Source organism: Typopeltis vanoorti, chromosome 1 (genome assembly GCF_054136105.1).
Source record: "Typopeltis vanoorti isolate ZY-2024b chromosome 1, IOZ_Tvanoo_1.0, whole genome shotgun sequence".
Classification (NCBI taxonomy): Eukaryota; Metazoa; Arthropoda; class Arachnida; order Uropygi; family Thelyphonidae; genus Typopeltis; species Typopeltis vanoorti.
In genome coordinates, this window is record NC_143549.1 from 168,058,614 (window position 1) to 168,082,905 (window position 24,292).

The 24,292-nt window shown below is 37.2% G+C and overlaps 1 protein-coding gene across 1 annotated transcript in view; it reads right to left on the reverse strand.

The window, feature by feature from the left end:
- The window catches only part of LOC150110628 (WD repeat-containing protein 11-like), a 355,935-nt gene that overhangs the window by 314,664 nt on the left and 16,979 nt on the right, over positions 1–24,292 (reverse strand). Inside the window, exon 2 of the mRNA XM_090399950.1 lies at positions 21,603–21,672. Within this exon, the coding sequence (XP_090256076.1) occupies positions 21,603–21,672 (70 nt within the window). The remainder of the gene's footprint in view (positions 1–21,602; positions 21,673–24,292) is intronic.

The window sequence follows — 24,292 nt, forward strand, 5'->3', positions numbered from 1 at the left end:
CTGGTTATTTTGTATGGCAAAACGCTTCCTACCTACAAAAAAGAAGGCACAGCTATAGGCTCACCATTGCACCCCCACACCACACACACACACACACACACCCTATTGCTAACTTTTATATGGAACATTTTGAGCAAAATGCTTTAGATTCCTCTCCTTTAAAACCCAAAGTCTAGCTCAGATACGTTTACGATGTTTTTGCGATCTGGTCCCGTGGCCGCCAGACAATAGACACTTTCCTCAGCCACCTAAACAAACAACACAAACAGTTCACAATTGAGATTAAAAAACAGAACACACTTCCATTTCTAGATAAACTTGTCACACGTCTTCCTTCTGGCAAATTTCCTTCACTGTTTATTGGAAACCAACACCTACTGGCTAATATATACACATAAACTCCTACCACCACTCAACACAAAAACTAGGTGTCATTAATACTCTAAAAAACAGGACTTTGAAGATCTGCTCCAATGAACATGCACTGAAAGACAAATTTAAAGTTATCAGCAATATTTTTCTAAAAAATGGTTACAGCCAAAACACTATTAATAAAATTCTCTACAAGACCTCAATAAAAAACAAAGATAAACCAGACTACAATAAAACTATAACCATTCCTTACATTAAAGAGACAATACATAAAATAAACAGAATACTACCAAAATACAGCCAGTTTAAAGCCACCTTACCTTTAAACCTCCTGCAAAATTAAAAAGTTACTCAACTCATCCAAAGATCCACTCCCTCTGCTGGCCCACCCTGGAGTATACTGTATTTATTGCACCTGTAACACCTGTTTGAATGCAGAAGATGTTAAAATCTTGCAGGATGACTTGGATAGATTGGAGTTCTGGGCTAAGGAGAATGGATGTCAATTTAATGTGACAAAATGTAAGGTTATGCATTTTGGGGTAAAAAGATTAGTAGCTGCATACCACATTGGTGGAAGTGTACTCCAGGAGATTGATGAGGCCAGGGACTTGGGAGTGTTGGTGGATAGGGAAATGAAGTTTAGGGGACACATTGCAAAAGTGGCTAAATCAGCTCATCAAATCACTTGGCTTCTGAAAAATACTTTAATAAGCACAGACAAACAAGTTATTGTTCCTCTGTATCGAGCCTTGATAAGACCTCATCTCAACTACTGTGCCCAGATTTGGTCACCTAGGTTTCTTCTTGATAGGGAGGAGGTGAAGAGGATCCAGAGGCGAGTGACCAAGATGATAGCAGGTCTATGGAATGAACCTTATGAGAACAGGTTGAAGATTTGTGGGTTGCAGAAATTGGTCGATAGGTGGAAAAGGGGAGATATGATTGAGACATTTAAATTGCTGAAGGGTTTCTATAGGATTAATTCAGAGGATATTTTTGAGATCAGGACTGGTGGTGGGAGAACTAGGGGACACCTATGGAAGCTGGGCAAGAGTGTGGTTAGCAAGGGTGTTAGAGTTGGGTTCTTTACTTTTAGAGTGGTAAATGAGTGGAATAAGCTGCCAGAGTCTGTTGTGGGTGCTATGACAGTGAGTGAGTTCAAGGCAAGGCATGATAGATACTGATACTGTGAGAATGTTGTATAGTTGTGTGGACATGATGTTTAGGGTCTCCCTCGATGAGTCTAAGGACTCCCTGGAGTCGCCCGTAATAATAATAATAATAACATACCATATATAGCGGAAACAGGATGCACAATTCCTATCAGACAAAAAGAAGGACACTTTAAATATAATAACTATGGCCTTTCTGATCATGCCTTTGAACACCTTACATAGAATTGACTGGAAAAGCACCAGTTGTTTACATCACGTCAAAACATCGCATGAACGTAAATTGAAAGAAGCCTGTGAGATTATTATCAACTACCTCAATCTGAACAATAATGATGGTCTAAAAATCCCAAACATATGGATATGGAAGGCACATGTTCGACCCACGGAACCTTCCTCTCTAAGAGTAACTATAAACGGGACTGTAGCTAATCCATGATCCTAAATCAAAAATAACAACTGTAATATTAAAAATAGGACATCATTGTTACTGAAAGAAAACTATCTATAAGCAAGAATGTTTGCTCATGTTATCATAAATAGAATTTAGCTTGATATAGTTCCTAAATAACAGATTAATTAATTTGTAAATTTTTTTTTCCACAAGAGGTCAATGCCAGTAGAATAACCTGTGATCAAATCATTGTTTCTCTAGCTTACTGTACGTAATGTAACTCAGCTTGTCCTGCATAAGTTTATGCATGACAGTGATATTCGCTGTCATTTGCCTATATAGCCAATCTGTTCAAATCAGCATTCAGGGATTGTTTATCAGCTACATTCCTTATCACTTTCTTTAACTTAGCATCATCAGCAAATAAAACTAAATATTACACTCAAGATAATCCTGATTTCATCAACATACATGTTCGACTACAATGTACAAAGTACAGAATCCTGTGCTATACCGCAGTCCGCACTCACCTCCTCAAACTCATCACAACGATACCTATCAGTCAGCCACTCTCCAATTCTTGTCACAAGTTTATTCTGGAAACCGATCCCTTTGAGTTTGTAATGCAATGTAGAATTTGTCAAATGCCTTGGGCAGAAGTACCATTATATATCCATCCAACTTATTCAACTCTACTATCACTCCACTATAGAACATAACAAATTCATGCTATCCTCTACAAGCATCTTTGTTGTCCACCCACCTTTAGATGTAATTCCTAATCTAGCTTTTCTGATACCCTCATGCCCACAGAGATAATAACTGATCTATAATTCACTGTATCAATTATAGTTCAACATTTATATAAATGGTATTATCTTGTTCTCTTTCCACTCATTACAAACCTTGCATATGCTCAGACTCAAGCAACTAGGTCAGGGACACTGCTAACCATTTTGCACATTCTTTCAGCACCTTGGATGATAACATCAAACATGACTACTGTATTTGAGCCAAACTTGTATAATGATTTAATACTTTTACCTCTATTCTTTCATCAGCCCCTCTTTGGGGGCTGATGAAAGCTCTCAGATGTGGACTGTAGACTAAAATACACAAAAATTATTGAAGAAAAAAATGAGAGAGTTTGAGAACAGGAACCAAACCTTGGAGATTCAGTGGCAAGCCTTGAAGAAAACCCTGATTGATTCAGCCAGAGAGGCATGTGGTGAGGTTGTCTACAAGGATAAAAAAATTAGAACATCATGGTAGACACAGGAAGTTAAAGAGGCAGTGAGGAAAAGAAGAAAGCATATCAAAAGTTTCTGACAAATAAGTCAGCTTTTGCTCTTAGAGAATACAGAGACAAATGTAAGAAAGTGAAACACTGTGTAAAACAAGCTAAACAAAAGTCATGGAAGGTCTTTGGCAAGAACATAGAAAATAAATATCAAGGTGGTAAGATATTCTGGAGGTTGTTGAAGAAGCTTAGAAATGGAGGAAAGAGTGCTGTAAAAGGAGTTAGAGATGATAAAGGTGACATGAAAACAGGAGAAAAAGATATCCTTGAAGTATGGAGAAATTACTTCGAAAAATTGCTAAATGAAACAAGCAGTGATAGCACAGTGGTAAAAACCACTGACCAGGCATGCAGTCAGGAATACATATCCATACTTGAAGTAGAAAAAGCCATGAAAGTCTTGAAATGTGGAAAGAAAGCAGGAGTTGATGATATTTGACCAGAAATGCTGAAGCATGGTGGTATAAAATTCTTACAGTAGCTGCACTGCATAGTTCAGAAAGCCTAGACAGAGGGACGAATTGCCGATGATTGGAGTAAAGCTCTAACAGTATCCATATATAAAAAGGGAAATAAAACTGAATATGAGAATTACAGAGGTTCCCTACTGAGTGTTCCTGGCAAGAAGAAAGGATATCAAAAGTTCCTGTCAAATAAGTCAGCTTGTGCTCTTAGAGAATATGGAGACAAATGTAAGAATGCTAAACACTGTGTAAAGCTAACTAAACAAAAGTCATGGGAGGACTTTGGCAAGAATAAAGAAAATAAATATCAAGAAGGTGGCAAAATATTTTGGAGATTGTTGAAGAAGCTTAGGAATAGAGGAAAGAGTGCTGTAAAAGGAGTTAGAGATGATAAAGGTGACATGAAAACAGGAGAAAAAGATATCCTTGAAGTATGGAGTAATTACTTTTGAAAAACTGCTAAATGAAACAAGCAGCGATGACAGCACAGTGGTAAAAAACACTGCCCAGGCATGCAGTCAGGAATACATATCCATACTTGAAGTAGAAAAAGCCATCAAAGGCTTGAATTGTGGAAAGGCAGCAAGAGTAGATGATATTCGACCAGAAATGCTGAATTATGGTGGTATAAGAGTCTTACAGCGGCTGCATTGCATAGTTTTTTTTTTTTTTAATGTCTAAATGAATCCTATCAACTGTACCATTTGTTATAACTTCCCCATCTTAGTTATTTTATCTCTAATTCTTAATTAATTTTATCTTTTCAAATTACAATCTATATTTATTTTGTTTTCTACTTAATTCTTTCCCCTTTTTAAATATGCAGTCCTTTGGCCTCTCTGTAGTTTAACCACGTGTAGGTTACTTAATGTTTAGGGCTTTGTCCTTGTGTGGGACATGACCATTAACACATCTTCTGAGACAGTTCACCCGAAAAGCATTGACAAATTTATATTATAACTGTGCCAGCCAATACTGAGGATAGATGGGAATCTTACCCAGGATGGCTCTCTCAGAATGATACACAATAATTAAACTGTAACAAAATCTAATCTCTGTTCACTAAATTCTTACAAGCAGTAGTGGTCCATTTTGTTTACTCATACACATGGGTTCTTCCCACTAAGTTCGTTAATATTTTTATGAGTGGCTGTTTGAATTCATATACTAAAACAGATCAGGCAGGTACTAAGAAACATGCATATTAATTAAAGAAATCATACAAGTAAGCATTACTACTAATTAATCTGAATTATTCTCAAGTAAGATCCTTGGTTCAATACTACTAAACAAAATATATGAACAAACTTGCTTGGACCACCTCTATTTGCAACTTAACATTATCTCATTAACACTTATCACACTTTCTACATTCACGTGGTCACTAGTTATATCATTTTACACATTACTACTAATTCATACAGAATAAACATGGCCTTAAACATTGCTAGGCAGGCAGTTTTCAAACAAAATGGGCCTATGCCAAGTTGTAGACAGTTCCTAAATTTCCATAAAATGAGTCCACTACATAAAATGTTCTTAGGGAAACACACACTTTCTTAACTGTAAAATATAACACAAAAGACTACATTACCGTCTCTGAAATGATACTCGGTTCTTTTTCCTGCCTTGTCTGGGCATCAAGGCTTCTTCAGTTTGCTTTTTTGTCTGATCACCTTCGACAAACTATACAGCCAGATTCTCGGCGGGAACGGCGATATGGCTCAGGAGCTTAGCCAGAACGGACGGCATCTACTTGATTCTTCCGTCGCATGACATTGCTCAGCTGCCCTAGTCTTAAGAAATAGCTAGGCCTATTCCATACACTGCGGAAGACGAACCATACCTTCCACGGCCAGCCAGGAACTTCTCCATCAGTGTGGACTGGACCAACGTCCGAGAGGTCAGGAAACAGGAACCAAAAAGCCCTGAGTTTCGGTTGCTTCACCTTTTCTGTTTTCTTGCTCTTCCCGGCATTTCTCGTGTATTGCAATGCCTGCCAACGCGGTCACGTGGGTTTACGTCACGGCTTCCACCTCCCTCTATTACATCGTACATGGACTTCGCGTGTTTTCCTAGAAAGCACTCTAGTTTCTCCTTCTTATAACTACTCCACCCCCCCCCCAGTATACGTAACACAGGACGGTGAAAGGTGACCCTTGGACTCTGGCTTACAGGCTTTGCTACATTATAACACATGAAATGGGGTTCTTAAATAAATTTAACAGCTTTAATTAATTTCTTTATCTGACCCATATGCATAACAGGTTAGGTCTTACAATTTTCTTTCATTTTTTATACAATTTCTTACTCGTATTTTAGAGTTATATACATAAAATTACCTTTCCAGTATATAGCCAACATACCACATTCTCTGCCTATAATTAACTAAAGTTATGTCCTGAATAATTCATGTTAAAACTTTTTCTTAGTTTATTCAGGACACAACAATAGTTCAGAAAGTCTGGACAGAGGGATCAATTTCCGATGATTGGAGTAGAGCTCTCATAGTACCCATATATAAAAAGGGAAATAAAACTGAATGTGAGAATTACAGAGATATTTCCCTACTGAGTGTTCCTGGCAAGATCTATGCAAGTATACTTGAGAAACGGTTGAGAAGAATTGCCGAAGAAAAGCTTGGTGAAGAACAAGCTGGATTCAGGCCAAATAGAGGCTGTCAGGATCAGAGCTTCACTTTACGACAAATAGTCGAGAAAGCATGGAAATATAACAAAGATCTGTATTTAAGTTGTGTCGATTTGGAAAAACATATGACAAAGTGCCAGGAGAGAAGCTATTCAATACGCTGCAGTTATATGGTGTGAATGGGGCATAATATCAAGCAATACTTAGTCTTTATTTGAGTTGTAAGTCAGCAGTTAGAATTGAAGGAAGTACAGGAAGTTGGTTTAATGTTAAATCTGGTGTGAGACAAGGATGTACATTATCCCCTCTGTTATTCATTATCTATATGGATCACATTATGAAGGAAAGTGGTATTAAACATGATATCAAAATTGGAGATGTTAATGTCAGTTCTTTGCTTTATGGGTGATGTTATACTTCTAAATAAATCCGTTACAAGTCTGCAAGATTCTCTGACTAAATTCAATAGCTGTTGTAATAGATATGGTATGAAGGTCAGCAATAAAAAGACAAAGACAATGAAAATAGGCAGAATCATTGAAAATGTCAAATGTGTTGTGAATGGAGAACCTGTGGAACAAGTAAAACATTTCAACTACTTAGGCACGATTTTTAGTGAAGATGGTAAATTAAATATCGAAATAGACAACAGAATCAGCAAAGCTGGTATGGTGGGAAGTCAATTGAATAAATTCATATGGAATAAGAGAGAAATTAGTCGGAACACTAAATTAGCTGTATACAAGACAGTGTTTAAACCAGTTTTAACTTATGGATCTGAGAGCTGGGTCAGAAGTAAAACACTTGACCAAAGACTAGAGACAGCAGATATGAGAGTCCTGAGAAAGATTATAGGCGTGAACAGATGGCATCAATGGCAATATCATATTAAAAACGAGGATATTAGGAAAGAACTTGACATTGTCAGCATCCAGGAATGCGTTAGCAGAGCTAATCTCAGGTGGTATGGTCACCTAAACAGAATGGGCGAAGAAAGATTAGCAAAACAAGTGTTCTCTGCCAGGTTGGCAGCAAAATGACCCACAGGTAGACCAAGATATAGGTGGATTGATACGGTACAATGTGCTTTAGACGATAGAAATATAAGCTCTGATAATGTTGGAGTCTTGACAAGTAACAGACTGATTTGGAGGAAAATTGTAGATAGGAAGTTAGTAATGATGTAAATTTTTCATGTAGTACTATCATATCCTGTGCACCCTCTTGTACATGTCAGGAATTTGATGATGATGATGATGACTAAATAATTACAAAAAATATTACATTACTGTTTATGCATACAGTGAAATACTGACATATATAATAAAATCAAAACGTATTCCATCTCTTTTTAATTATTTATTGTTTCTAAATCAGCAATCACTAAATTTTTTTTTAAAAATGTAAGATAATCTGACATTGCTAAGTAGCATATATCCTACAGTCTGAATATAAGCTTATTTCCAAGCTGTGGGTAGATCTCAACATAAAATAGTTCCAAAATCAATAAGTGACTAAGTGGGCATTTTATGAAAAAGATAAACAACAGATAACTTACAGTATAAAATGATTTATTATAAATTTTCATCCAGATATCAAATAATCTATCTTCAGTATGAATAAATTACAATAAAAGTACAAACATATTTTTTTGCAGACATGTTTAACCATTCCTGTTCTGTTTGCACACTCTTATATTCTAGTTCATTCATTATTAAAGACCCTCTTGTTATCTAGGCAGAAATTTTATAATAATAAACCATTTTATCATGCAAAAATTATCCATTATTTACTTTTTTTCATATAACAATATAGGGATGATACGAGAATAGTGTTTGTTACAGAGCACAACTAGACAGCTATTTAAGAATGTTCTGACATGTTTTTGGTAAAAGACCGAGACTTGAGCTACTTTTGTGCACAAAAGTAGCTAAACAAAAGTCGGACTTCTGTAGGAATACAGAAAATAAATATAGAAAGGTGGCAAAATGTTCTGGGACACTCCTTTCCCAGTCATATGGTTGCGAAGCGCAAAGCCACTAGGCTAACCACGCGGATGACCATCTATATATATATATATATAAAAAAATATAAGAATTGGAGAGGGATTTCTCTGCTAAGCATTTCCAAGTAAGATTTATACCAGCACTATTGAAAAGTGGTGGCTGAGAAAAATTGGGGAAGAGACGTTTGAAAAACAAGCTTTACAACAGACAATTAAATATATTTAAGTATTGTAGATCTTGAAAAGGTGCCCACAGAAAAGTTTTCAAAACATTACAACTATATTATTATTACTACTACTACTATTACCTAACACCTCCAGTGAGTCCAAGGACTCATTTTTTCCACTCTACCCTACTGTGCTAAATACATCTCGCCCTCTCTACTACTACTTAATTCTCCAACTACGGCATTAGTACCATCAACATCATCTATCGCCCATCACTGCCAACAACAGTATTTTTTGTCTGTAAATTGCATGTGTTCTGAAGGCTGATTTGTCTGTATACACAGGATGAAAAACCCAAGTTTCTGGGAGAAAAAAACCTACCACCATATGAGATCGGCTAACTCACCTTCGATTGAAAAAGCCCACAAAAGGATTCCCCTTGTCATGGCGAGAATTGAACCTAAGTCTTTTCCAATGGAAGGATGCAATCTTCTGCTATTCTTCCAATTGCGCTATGGCGACTATATGGGGCAAATGGAACATTATACAGAGTAATACATAATCTATATTTAAGTTGTAAGCCTGCAGGTAGAATTGAAGGAAACACAGAAAGGATAATTTCATGTAAAAGCAGGGATAAGACAAAGGATGCTCATTATTTCCACTGTTATTCATTATCTATATGGATCACATTATGAAATTGCATAAAACAACCAGATATTAAAATCAGAGATATCAAACTTAGCTCTTTGTTTTATGCAAATATATTTGTAAACACATCCAATGCAAGTCACCAGGATTCTCTAACTAAACTGCATAACAGCTGTAACAAATATGGCATGAAAATCACAATAAAAAAGACAAAAACTATGAAAATGGGCAGGAACATATAAAACTTCAAGTGCATTCTCACAGGCACAGTTTTTAGTGAAGATGGCAAATAAAATTTGGAAATAAACAACAGAATAAGCAAAGTTGGTATATGCTGGGAGCCAGCTAAATAAATTTATAAGGAATAATAGAGAAATTTGCCAAAACACTAAACTAGCAGTATATATGACAGCATTCAAACCAGTTTTAATTTACGGATCTAAAAATTGGGTTAGAAATAAAGTACCTGATCAAAGACTAGAGACCACAGATATAAAAGTTCTCAGAAAAATTATGGGAGTAAAGAGATGGCATTAATGGCAGAATCATATTAAAAATGAAGATATTAGAAAAGATTTTGACACTGTTAGCAATTAAGAATGATTTTTATTGATTTATCGTATGGGTATATAGCAAGTTTAATTAAAATTAAGAGCAATCTTAAAGAACACAACATATAAAATAAAAGTGTAAACAGTTACACATACTGAGTTATCATTTGTATCCTAAATTTATGTGCAAATTCAGCCACTCAGCTGCCTTCATCGATAGCTGACTAGGTCCGAACAGCAAATCGGGAAAGGCTCATAAGCTGCACTCACACAGCCACAAGCCAGAGTTCTGATTGATGCCCCAGGAGTTCAAGCATGCTGCACTCCTACCTTTTCCAGTTCAAAGACAGTTAAGTATTTGCCAGGAGAATCGAGGGAGATCAAAATAAGATTGTCGACTAGTTGGATCTTTTATAACTTCTCTGTCAAGCAGGGTCCACCTAATGTTCCACCCTTCTTTCTTAGCATTAGAAATATTAAATTCCTCATTGATCAGCTGTTCTGCAGTTTTCAAAAAAAGGGGGGGGGGTATCGAGATTTAAGTCAGCCACATCCTGCTACTTCCAGACCACTGTGGATCAGGAGATGTGAACTGTTCATCATTTTTGTACATGTTCTTTGAAGGAAATGCTTCCTGCATAGGTGTGGTGGTGCAATGATGCTCAAAACTGTGAGGCAGCATAGTGGGTCCAATTCTTGTAAACTTATATGTTGGTCACACAAATTTAAATTTTTCATTGCATCCTTAGAACATCAGCCCAACAGCCAAGACAACCTAATTTAGCCTGCTAGGGAGCTTTAGGTCTCTAGGACCAACGCCAGTTGCCTTCTTCAGCCTTATTTGCTCGTTGTTAGTGCCTGAGTGCACATATCATAGTTTTATGTTCCCAGAAGATGGCAATGTAACATTGCTGAAATATAGGAAGGTAATGATCAAAGTTTTTTAATTAATATTGTAATATACATTTTCATTTCCTGAAAAATTTAAAGTCAAGTTTGAAGTCCAGTATAGTGGGGTTGGTTTGATTGTTGCTATCATGATTCTCATGCTGGTGTTGAGCTAGGTGTTAATCTTAGAGGTGTGCACGTGCAGTTCAGCCACACAAGTGCAAAATATTTGGCAGGGGCATAGACTAAGATGATAGCTGTAATCTGGAGCACCTCTGCTAGGGCAAATACATGCCAGAAAGCTTCTGAATGATATTGTTGCAGGATACCAGTTCAGCAAGTGCTGTAAGATGATGATAAAATGTCATGGACCTGTCCAGTGTTAACCCCAGATATTTAGTTTGGGTTGTACTTTAGTATTTAACCGTCTATCTCAATTTTGAGTCTTGTAGGCCTGTTTATAACAGAGGTGAAAACAAGACATCTCTGTTTTATTTAGATTTGGCTGTAATTTCCAATTCCTAAAATAGGTGCTTAGCAAAAATTAGATCTCGTTAACATATCCTCTAACATGTTTAGTTGTTCACCACGAGTTGCTAGTTGCTACTGCCAGGTCATCGGCATAAGAAAACTTCCTGAAGACAAAAGAGAGCAAATCACTAATATACACATCGTTAAGAGAGCAGGGCCAGAACAGTCTTGGGGTAAACCACAGAGGCAGATTATGGTGCTTTTGTGAAAGCTTGAAAGGTGCACATAGTGAAATAGTTGTTAAGAAGATAGTTCAACTTTTTGCATGGGATTATACAAAGTAACTTAAGAAGCATGCCCTGCCACCAAAACTATGTGGCTGTAAGGTCAATAAATGTTATAGATGTTTGAGTATTTTTAAAAGCCTGCTTCTATATACGTTGTAAGAGCGAGCACTTGGTCTACAGAGCTATGCCCTTGTCTAAACCCAGCTTGTTCTATGAGGTTCTCAGTTTTCAATTACTGAGCTTATACAGTTATAAGTTTCTAAGATCTTATAGAACATGCTAAGAAATGCTAATCGGGCAGTAATTTTCAAGTATCCACACTCTTGCCAGGCTTCAATAAGGCTATTAACTTGGAATGTTTAAAGGTAGTTGGAAGTTTGCCACTAGCAAGGATGTTTGAATAAAAACATCAGAGTCATTCTCTAGCTACGTGCCTCATATGCTTAGCAAACTCTGAAAACATGCGAACTGAATCAGCAGCTTTTCCACCTCCTAGGAATTTAAATTGCTTTAGCAATTTCAAAAGGGATGGGAGGGGGGGGGGGGGGGGGGGAAACAGAGTCACTCGCATCATAGCAATCCTTAAGCTGCACGTGTCCCCTGGGTAGTGCTAAATGAGTAACAACAATATTTGGTGCCAACTGTCACTTTATGGCCTCCTAGCAATCAAGAGAACAGAGAAAAGAAAAGAAAAAAGGGCATTCATAAATGTATGAGCAGAGCTAATCTAAAGTACAATGGCCACTTAAACAGAATATGGTCAGGAAAGATAAGCAAAACAGGCATTTAATACCAAGATGGTGGGGAAAAGACCCAAACCAAGGTCAGGTCTAGGTTGATTGATTTAGTCAGAAATAAAGAAGAAACACAAAATGTTAAATAGGACAATATTGGAGTGCTGACAAGTAACAGACTAATTGGGAGGAAAATCTCTCTCCATCTTGTGCTGATCTCTTTATGGAGGATTTTGAAAGTAAAATCTTAACTCAAACAGACCCCTAAACCCGCAGTATGGTGGAGATACATGGACGATACTTTTATGGTTTAGAACCACACAAAAAAATAACCTGTTCGACTTTCTTAACAAAATCAAATTCACTCTAGAACTTGAAAAAGATAACCAATTATCATTTCTGGACACTTTAATTAAGAAGCTTCCGAATGGTGGTATCAACCTCTCAGTTTACCGCAAACCTACCAATACAGGACGTTATTTACATTTCACCTCCTGCCACCACATTTCTCAGAAACTTAGTATTGTACACATGTTGAAGAACCGTGCCTCCCTCCTTACAACAGATCAACAAGACCTCCAGGAAGAACTATCCCTGATATCCACCAACCTTACCATGAATGGATTTTCTCGAAGACTCGTCCACAAGATACTTTTCTCTGAACCCCGACAAAGACAACAAGATGATATACGTTATATTTCTACCATTGTCATTCCACACTTAGGGACAGTTTCCAATAAGATTGCTAGACTCCTCAGACCACATAAAATAAGAGTGGCCTTTAAACCCACAGAAACGATTAGACAACTCTTAAGATCTCCAAAAGATAGCCATCCTTTCTCCAAATATGCTAGAGTTTATGACATACCCTGCTCGTGCGGCTTGAATTACATCGGCCAAACTTCAAGGAGCCTTGAAATTAGGCAAAAAGAACACATAGGTGACGTCTATAATAACAGAGAAGAAAAATTGGGGTTAGCTTTTTATTTCTCAAGAACGAACCATATCATAGAGTGGGATAGAAGCACAATTCCTTAGATGGAGGAGGACTTCCGCTCCCGAATTTTTAAGGAAGTCACAACAGTTGCCCGCTGTATACAAAACCTTAACAGGAACCAAGGGATAATCTTGCCCGTGACCTGGAAGACCCTTATCAGATCCTTCAAGTCGCCAGAACTGAATTATAGTGCCAACTATAGAACGTTCCTAAATAACAACAAGTGATATCATCCATGCTCTATGCATGTATTGTACGTGCTCTGTTCTTTGTTTAATATAATTGGAATCGACTGATTATAGTTTGTAACAGTTTTTTACTTTTTAGTGCCTTACATCAGTTATGTACCCTGAGGATGCCAACAGCCTTAGTTGGTGAAACTAATTGGTATAACATAGTTGTTTATAATATGCACTTCATCAATATAATCCCATTAAAAGTCTTTCCAACAACTAAGAGACTTATGGTACACCTTGATAAACATAAAACTTTATTAAAATAAACAATATAACTCGACAAGTTTCATAAGTCACTGGACTCATGAAACTTCTCTCTTTTTTAATACAAAGATTTCTATCAGGTATATAACACTTGTATTAAAAATTAATCACACACAACAAATGTTATAAAAACTTAAGCACTGCTAGGAGGATAGAGTTGCTCATGTAGCAAGCCTCAACTGCATGTGTCCCCAAAGTGTCGCTGAATGACAATCATGACATTTTCTCTTAAGGGAGATTATGCCAAACTGCCACTTCTTGGACTCCTTTACCTGTTCTTAAATTTTTGATGAATGTAGACCAAACTCATGAAGAGGGTCTGAAAAGTTCTCAGCCTTGACCATAGATGGCAACACTATCGACAAGATTTTTTTTTTCCTAAGCTGGTGCATGTCATAAGCATCCATGTGGCATTGCAAGTCATTCTATCAAGTAGTTTATTTTATACAGCTGTCTGATGCAAAAATGTTGTCTGTATCCCTCCAAATGGATAAAATTGAGTATCGTGCAGTCACAAAATTCTTTGTGACTGCACGAAAGAAGCTTTAGCGACAAAAAAAAATTCATTCGAAGTTCATAAAAGTTTATGGACACTCTTTTCCTTCATTTTCGGCAATTAAAAAATGGGCTGCCAAGTTTAAACATGGACGTACCAGCCTTGAAGATAATCCACATGAAGGACGTCCAAAAAGTGTAACAACACCAAAAATCATTGATCAAGTGCACGATATGGTATTGGATGACCAGTTAGTCAAAGTGCATGAAATTGCTGAGACTATAGGCATTTCAAAAGAACATGTAGGATATATTTCACATAAAGAATTGCAAATGAAAAAGCTTTGCACAAGATGGGTGCTGTGCTTGCTCACAGCAAATCAAAAACGCACTCACGTGAAATCTCTGAACAGTGCTTGGAGCATTTTAACAAGAATAAAACTGATTTTGTGCATTGATTTATTACTATGGATGAGACTTGGATTCACCATTACACACCAGAATCCAAACAGCAGTCAAAACAGTGGAAAGAAGCCAGTTGTTTAGCACCAAAGAACACAAAGTTGGTTCCATCAGCAGGAAAGGTCATTGCATCAGTGTTTTGGGATCTAAAGGCATTTTGTTTATTAATTATCTTGAAAAGGGTTAAACAATAACTGCAGAATATTATTTCAATCTTTTAACCAGACTACACAAAAAAAATTCATGAGAAAAGACTCTATTTGCAGAAGTAAAAAATCATCTTTCATCAGGACACCTGCCCACAATGGCATTTAGGCAATGGGAAAATTAAGGGATCTACACTACGAATTGTTGGGACATCCACCATATTCCTCAGATTTGGCTTCTTCTGACTTCTTTCTCTTCCCTAAACTAAAGCTCTTCCTCACTGGTCAGCATTTTTCTTCGAATCAAGGGGTGACTGCAGCTGTAGAGGGGTATTTTGCAGATCTTGCAAAACCACTACAGGGATAAGGATGGAGCATCGCTGAAATAAATGTATTAGTCTTAAGGGAGATTATGTTGAAAAATAAAAAATAATTTTGAAATTATACATTCATATTTTCATTGTTAGGCCGAGAACTTTTCAGACCACTCTCATAGTGTAGTTAGATTAAACCTTGGTTTCTGTTACATTTCTATTACATGGGGATATGGAGTATTTCTGAGGATTCTTTAAAATTTTCTTATAAAACAGCTATGATCAATATATGGCTTTTTTTTTTCTTTTTTGGCAAACTGTTTGTATTTGTTATGTGGAAGGACAATCCTGATTCATACTTACTTTTTCTCAATGTCTTTTACATGTTCAGACATGCATATCTCTCTGTTGTTCCTGTTTCGTCTACATAGCAAATGTCACACAAGCAATCAATGTTTTGAATACTCCTGATTTCTTTAGAGGAGAATATGGAGGCGTTGGTGGATCTTATGCATTAGGAAATAAGCCATTTTAACATTATAATCACAAAGCAACGTTGCAGCTTTGTACTAACATTCTTGATGTAAGGTGACTGAATTTTTGAAATCTTTATTTGAAGGAGCTGTTAATTTTGTTGTTTTTGGTAGTTAATACTAATTCAGGGTGAGAGTATACCACAGGTAATGCAGTTCTTCATTCTTTTTTCTAACGTACTGGCAATATTGTAGGCCCTATCTTGTAATGTTGTTAACATGCCATCATTTGTAATGGATGGTGGTATGAAGCTGCATGTAGGAATCAATCTTTTTCCTTCCTCAAATTTGAGAAAGATGTCAAGGAATGGTAATTTTTTGAGATCTTCCAGTTCAAGAGTGAATTTTATGCTTGGGTGCAAGCTGTTCATGAATTAAGCTTAAACTGAGTTAAGCTGTTTTTTGTTCCTAACCAAACAACGAAAATGTTGTCATCATTATAATGCAATCAAGTTTTTGATATTTATAATTCTGAATAATGTTCTTTACAAAATTTTCCATAAAGAGATATGCTAGGGCTGGTGACAGGGGAAGAACCCATGACAAGTCCTGTTTGTCCCAATCTTCTTCTACAACATCTTCCACTTAAGTGAGGTCACTGTTGATGATGAGTCTCCTCCACATCCTCCTGTCTTGGGCTGTCACCACATCAAGTTCTTCATCCTCAAGTCCTCTTCTACCAGCTCCCTCCATCTCTTCTTTGGCCCCCCCACGCTTCCTCCTTCCTTGCACATCCATATGCACGATCCTTCTTCCCACATATTTGTCCTCCCTCCTCATCACATGACCAAACCATCTCAACCTTGCCTCCTGTATCTTCGCTCCTAAGTTCGTAACTTTCACTGTTCCCCTCACATAGTCATTTCTCAGACGATCCTTTCTGGTCACACCGCACATCCACCTAAGCATTCTCATCTCTGCTACTTCCATCCTGCTGATGTTATTTTTCCTCAGGGCCGCAGTTTCTATAGCATACGTCATAGCTGGCCTCACTACTGTACTATAGATTTTGCTTTTCAGATCGATCGGCATCCTCTTATCGAATAACACTCCAGCCATCTCCCTCCAGTTCTTCCAACCCGCTTGTATCCTGCATTCCACTTCCTTCTCAGCTCCTCCATCTTCTTCCACTGTTGAACCTAAGTATCTAAAGTCCCTCACCTTCCTGATGACATTTCCTTCCAGCTCCAGGTCTGTCTCCTGGCTGCCACCCTCTGTGTTACACATATGCTCTGTCTTACTTCTGCTAAGTCTCATACCTCTCTCTTCCAGTACTTTTCTCCATCTTTCCAGTTTAGTTCCCACTTCTTCTCTTGAATCTGCACACAGCAAGATGTCATCTGCATATAACATTGCCCAAGGCGCATCTTCTCTCACCTCCTCTGTCACCACCTCCATCACAATGTTAAACAGAAATGGACTTAATGCTGACCCTTGATGCAAGCCAACTGTTACTTGAAAACTTTCTGTCTGTCCCAGACAGGTCCGAACACTTGTCTTCACATTTCTGTACATCTCCTGCACCAACCAGACATATTTCTCCGGAAATATTTATCCTAAAATATGAAGAAAGTGTTTTCTATGTTTGAATAGTCTAATGTTGGAAACATTTTTTGACGATCCACTGTGTCATCCCTAAGAACATTGAAGAGACTGCCATCTAAATGTCTGAAGATTCTATATTTAAATCCTTTAACCCTTCAACAAAATGTAAGCTATTATTCTTTATATGTGATTCCATCTTTCCTATGTGTATGATTAGCAGGATGGATGGATACTTTTGCAAAGTTTGAGGTCATAGAATCTCTCTCCCATCTAAAATAGGATGTAATGGAACATCCTATTTGTGGATATTTCTGGTGCTCCATAAATTCTTGAGACTAAAGAATGTTTTGATGTTAGAAATTTTTTTAAAAAATTCTTCTGGCTAGTTCAGTAATATTTTAATTAAGTCATTTGTTTTATTATGTATGTGCCATGTGGGATCACCATCTATGGCTGCACACTGGAATACTTCTAGGCAGGATGTCCATTTTTTTCTTATATGTGTTTCATTACAACTGTTGAATTTCTTTTATCCATTTTGAATATAACGATGTTTTTGTTGCATCATAATTCTGTAAGAGCCTTTAATTTGATTTGGGGATATTTCTATGTAGTAATTTAATTCTGAGGAACATAGCTGAAGTTTGAATGTGGATAAGGTCTGAAGAATCTCTTGAAATCCTTTCTCGAAGTGTGCTATAATATCCACCTTTTAGATATTCTCTGGAGATAGACAAAATGAAACCCCCCCTCATTAAAAGATTCTTTTTCATACAAGATAAAGAATCTTAGAATGAGGGGGTTTATATGCTGAATGGAATAGGAAGTGGTATCAAAAAGTTTCGAGACTAACTCTGTTTATGAGAAATTACTTTATTTATCTACGTTTACACACTATCACCTTCAAAATAATCCCCTTGCATATCAATACAGTGCTCCCAGAGTTCTTGCCACTTCTGGAACGTGTCCTGGAAGTCTTCCTTTCGAAGCATGTCAAGCACCTTCTGCGATTTGCACTGGATCTCCGCAATGGTGTCAAAACGGTGACCTTTGAGCTGGATCTTCATCTTCGGGAAAAGGGCAAAGTCTGCAGGAGCCAAATCTGGCAAGTAGGGTGGGTGCAGAAGTGAGATCATGTTGTTTCTGGTGAGAAACTCACGTGTGAGGAGAGCTCAGCAACAGGGTGTATTCTCATCGTGGAGAATTCAGTTTTTCGCACGCCACAGATCTGGTCAGTTTCGCTGAATGTCCTCCCTCAGACACCTTAAAACCTGGCAGTAGAAATCACTATTGACGGTCTAGCCCCTGAGGATGAATGCCGCGAATGCCGAAAAAGACGATGAGCATGCACTTGGTCGAGCTGTGGACCTGCCTCACCTTTTTTCGGTCATGGAGATGATAGGCTCTTCCACTGTGAAGACTGTTGCTTCGTCTCAGGGTCGTATCCGTACACCCAAGTTTCGTCACCAGTAATGATCCTCGACATGAAGGATGAGTCATCCACAGCATGCTGACGGAGTTCTTGGCAGACTTCGACACAGTGTTCTTTCTGCTCCTGGGGACGAACTTGACAGCAACACAGCGCATGTTCAAATCATGTGAGGATTGCCTGGACTCTTCCGTATAACACACACAATGGCAGCAATGTTGTAGAGTGTTCTCCGACGATTCTCATGCACAAGTTGCAGAATGGTTTCGACATTTTGGGGGGTTGAGCTCGTTGAAGGTCTTCCTGATCTCTCATCATCTTCCAGTGATGTTCTTCCGCTCTTGAAGCATGCGTGCCACTCAAAACACCTCAAATGACTCATTGTAGCACCGCTGTAAACTTACCGAATCATGTCAAAAGTCTCTCTGTGGCAGATTTTCCCAGTTTCATGCAGAATTTCATGGTTGCTCTTTGTTCTAACTCGCTGTCCATTATGAAATCGCAGATGTGGTAACACATGTGGTCAAAATAGCATCAGTTGCATAGCTCCTGATGTACACAGGACGATGTCTTTTGGCACACTGACTTATGAAGTAGATGCTCCCCGTGACTTTGCATGCAGTCTTGTGCTGCCATCTGTTGGACTGTTACAAACCTAGTCTCGAAACTTTTTGATACCACCTCGTATATGTTGAAGCCTAATGAATTTCAGTATATGAAGGAATTCACCACACAAATTTTACTGAATATGCCAAATTCTGAGAACTGTAAGCCAGAGGAGATCAAAAACAGATGAATCTAGATTCAGCATTCTCTGGCATAGAATATCAGATTGCTCAAAGACACAAGTATTTCCCTTGTAGCAATCATATAGAATGAGGTTTGAACAGCACATTAATTATGGATAGTGAGGTTTATTTTAAAACTGTAGACATGTGTACATCATTAATATGTATTTGTTTTATTTATTTATTTATTTTATGAGGTTCTCCACAGAATGTTTGGTATAACCTTGAATGATTTCACTCACAATAAAAGGATGGTGTGTCAGTACTAAATAAACTGCTAAATAATTTACTTTAACATGCAGAGACGAACAAGTTGTTGTTCCTCTGTATCGAGCCTTGATAAGACCCCATCTGGACTTCTGTGCCCAGCTATGGGCACCAGGGTTTCTTAGTGATGGGGAGGAAGTGGAGAGGGTCCAGAGACGAGTGACCAAGATGATAGCAGGTCTGTGGAATGAGCCTTATGAGAATAGGTTGAAGATTTGTGGGTTGCAGAAATTGGACGATAGGCGAAGGAGGGGCGATATGATTGAGACATTCAAATTACTGAAGGGTTTTTATAAGATTGATCCAGAAGATATTTTTGAAAATATGACTGGTGGTGGGAGGACTAGGGGCCATGCATGGAAGCTGGGCAAGAGCATGGTTGACAAGGGTGTAAGAGCTAGGTTCTTTACTTGGAGAGTGGTAAATGAGTGGAATAAGCTTCCAGAGTCTGTTGTGGGTGCTACGACCGTGAATGAGTTCAAGGCAAGGTATGATAGATACTGTGTGAATGTTGAATAGTTGTTCTTGACATGATGTTAGGGCCTCCCTCGATGAGTCTGTCGACTACTTGGAGTTTCCCAGAACAATAATAATAATAATATTATGCTCACCTAACCTTAATGATAACACTTAACCCATAGGGGCCACTTAATCTTAAGAATTTCGATGATTAGAATGGCAATCAGAACGAACTTCCCACAGTGAGTTTGCAGACTCCATGGAAAGGGTAATAATAAGAAAAGAAGAAATAAGATTGTACAAAAATGCTTTGTGGTAATCAAATTATAAAATGAATTACAGTAGTATCTCGGTAATCCGAACTAATAAAAACCGTGCTCATTCAGATTAGCGAAAAGTTCGGATCAGTGAATTTTCGCCCAAGAGACAATAACTAGCATTTAAGACAAAAATTATCAGATTCTTGTGGTACATCAATTTAATTCTGGAAATAAATGAAGTAACTCAGAAAAAAAAAATACTGTACTATAATGTAAATCTTAAAAAGTAATATAAGTTTATTTTAGTAAAAAATTTAGTTTGTATGTATCTTTATTGTTGAGGATTTTGATTTAATAGAATTGCATAGTTCAGTATATAACTTAATTTGCATAAAAAATATCACTTTCTTGTACACAACATACAAAAGTTTTTTTTTTTAATTTCTCTGTAAAAAAAGTCACCGATTTTCTTTCCCTTCTTGGAAGCTGAACTTTTTTGGAATGCTTCTTCTCGGAGCTGCATTAGCAATAAAACTTTGTGGAATGGCGTATCATTCTGATTAGCTCATTCTATACACATATTAAAACTGTTAACTGCCTCATCATGTTTTAATTTTTTTTTCTTTGAATTCTTTATCGTCATCATTGTCTTCTAATTCATTCTGTAGCATCATATTTATAATTTAAGCATCTGATTTGATTTCAAATTCACTTTTGGTTCTACCTGTAATCCATTCCGTAACATCTGTTTGTGAAATTTCAACATTTGGATTTATATTTTTAACCAAATTATGCACGTTGTGAATTTCTGCTTTTTGTGTATCACCATAGTTATCTTCGTAAATTCTAGAAGGTCACAGTTTTCTCCATGATACTCGAATTGCTTCAGGTTTGAGGATTCCCAAACAACATCAATTGAGAATGCTACATCCTTCAAATTTATATTTTTTATTGATGTGGTAACGTCATAATTTTGGGAAATTACATTTAAAAGCAGGTCTTTACGATCTTTTAATTTAATGGATTGTATTATGTTCTGATCCATTGGTTGCAACAATAGAGTACAGTTTGGAGGCAAAATAATAGTACACAAATAATATATAATAAGTATAATAAAAATAATAAATAAAACTGTTTTTTTCTTTCAAACCGCAGTTCGGATTACTGGAGGGTTCGGACTAAAGAGGTTCGGATTAGCGAGATATCACTGTACTTTTTACATTTTATTTCATAATCTCTCATTATATTTTAAATGAAACTCCAATTATCTTAAAAAAATAATTAAATCTGTTACTTACCTTTACATATTTAGTATCTACAATAACCACATGATTCTGACATCCATATGCAACTAATGACTGCCATCCCCTTAAAGAAATATGTTCCAATAATTACATTTTGTTTTGAATTCACAAATATACAGTCTTGCCATATATACTGTTACAACTTCCACACACCTCCTATGCTGTCCAGAGAACTATGTGAGACCAGTTCTATTAGTGGTGCTATGTAGTCAACATTTGTATGTGTATCATCAGAGAGAGAGTCATCTGGCTGTATGAGTTAACATGCAGTGGGGAAATTATAAAAACTGCATAGCTGTAATAGCATTCACAAGGGTTGGAACAGCCACCTGTTATTTTCAACATGCTAAAAAAAAAAATAGAGATCAGCAGGATGTTTGGGTACTGCATTATTAAATGTTATAACGATATATTAGACGTATCTGAATGCCAAAGAACAAGTCGACCATACAGCATTAAATACAACAGCTGTAAAGTCCCGCCTCCACTGTAATCCTGTGAGAACACAGAAAGTGATGTCGCGAAAGATGAATGTTTTGCAGAGAACAATGTCACATGTACTAACTGATGATTAGGGGGTTTGAGAGCCTATAGTCATTCTACTGAACACTTCCTAACAACCTATGCATCAGAGGGTGATAAAATCAAAGGCAATTTTCTGGCAGCATACGAACAACAGACACATAACCTCTTCACAGATGAGAAGATTTTCACCACTGAATAGTATTTAATCACGAAAATAATCAGATTTGTCATCACCCTGGTTAGTGATGGTTTGGTGTGTGTGTGTGGGGGGGGGGTATTCATGTTGCATTTCTGCAAGAAAGGGGATCAAAATCTCTGCCAAAGTTTATCAAGACACCATGCTGGAAACATGTGGTATGGCCCCTGAACAATGTTGTTTCACAGTATGCAGTGGACCCTCAACAGGACTTGGCCCTCTGCACATAAAGTGAGGACCACAGTGGTTGGAGGAGAATGTGCCTGACCACACATCACCATCTGATTAACTATCTGGAAGTCCCGATCTCAATATGGTGGACTTCAAATTGTTGTCAGAGTTTGAGAGAGTAGCTGGCAAGAAACGACACCCCAGCATCACAAACTTGAAGGTAGATTTGGAGTGAGCAATGGCAGCATTTCTGTTGAACATTCTGCATACTGCCATTGACATGTGGCCTCACAGACTTCATACATGAAGGCAAAAGGGGGATGTTTCAAACATTGAGTGCTACTATATGCACATTATATATGCAGTTTATATGTGCTTAAAGCTGTAAATGATTTAAAGAAAGATTAAAGGTTTATGTGCTATTCAAGTTGTAACAGTATTTATGGCTAGATTAGGTATATCACTTTTAATGTTTACTATCACTAAATAAAATTTGGAGCTACAGAAACTGAAATGAATGATATGACCATTTAATTAAACAGCAAAAATACTGTGAAACTAGCAGATATAAAAATTTGGTCTTTCTTTTGCTTACTGTATAAATGTTTTAAATAGAAAATATCTACTGTTACTTTCCACCTCCAGAGTTAAAGGGTATCATGGGAGGCAATCCGTTAACTCTACCTATCAAATGGATTTGCCTGTTAAATGTGTTTTGAGATGTTTGCCTACTATACAGCAAAAGCCCTTTCCAACTCCATATTAGACTGATTTACATTTAACTGCAGTCCTGTTGGCTGCACTGTTCTCTCCAACCAACAATGTGGGATTGAATCCTAACATGATTATAGAGGGTGTCCGGGATAGCGGTATCCAAAAATAACGGCTTATAATGTGAGAACCACTCATTATATTTTCTTAAACTAAAGCTCAGTCAACAGGAAAGCTCTCAAAGATTTGTTTTATCACACTTTCAAAGTCATTAGTGCACATGCACAAAAATGGCATAAGAATGACTACTGCCTAGCAGCCTAGATCTCTGGACGTAACTCCACTGGGCATTTTTGCATGGGACTTTATTAAAGAACGTGTGTAGCAGATAAAAGTTCAAGATTTGGACAATCTGAAACTGCGTACTGTTGCAACAGTTTCTCTAATAACACCTCAGATGCTGGAAAACATTTGACAAGAGCTTGAGATCTGTCGAGCTATAAAAGGTGTCCACATTGAACTTTACTACCCTTTGTGAAAACTTGGCGAGCTGCTCTGTATAATAACAAAACAAATTATTTTAGTTGGTGAGATATATGTGTGCATTTCATCTTCTTTTTTTTGAAAGTTTATTTTTCACTTGGTTAGACTATAATAAATTTAGTTTAATCCTTTATCCAAGCGTGAGCAAACAAAGTTTGCACCTGAAAGTATCTTCAGGACTGGGGAAAGGTGGTACAACACCAGGAAACTCGTTGGACGAAAGAATCACGATATCATCACGTCAAGGTGGTAAAGTACTAAAACCTTTTCTTTTACCTATATAATAATTAGTTTTAGATGAAAGAAGGAACAAGAATTTTGACTAGGAGGAAAGAGAACTTTATAGTGACCATGTGCAATGACTGTATTGGACTGGTAGTCTGAGAACTTAAGTTTGTGCAGTTCCCAATCTAATGTGAAGGAGTAAAGTGACAGAAAATTTAGTTTAGAAGTTGACTTATGTATTGTGCTATGTGTGAATTTAATTTATGCATGGAATGTGAATAGCATACTTGTCAGTTTGAACATTTCTTATTTG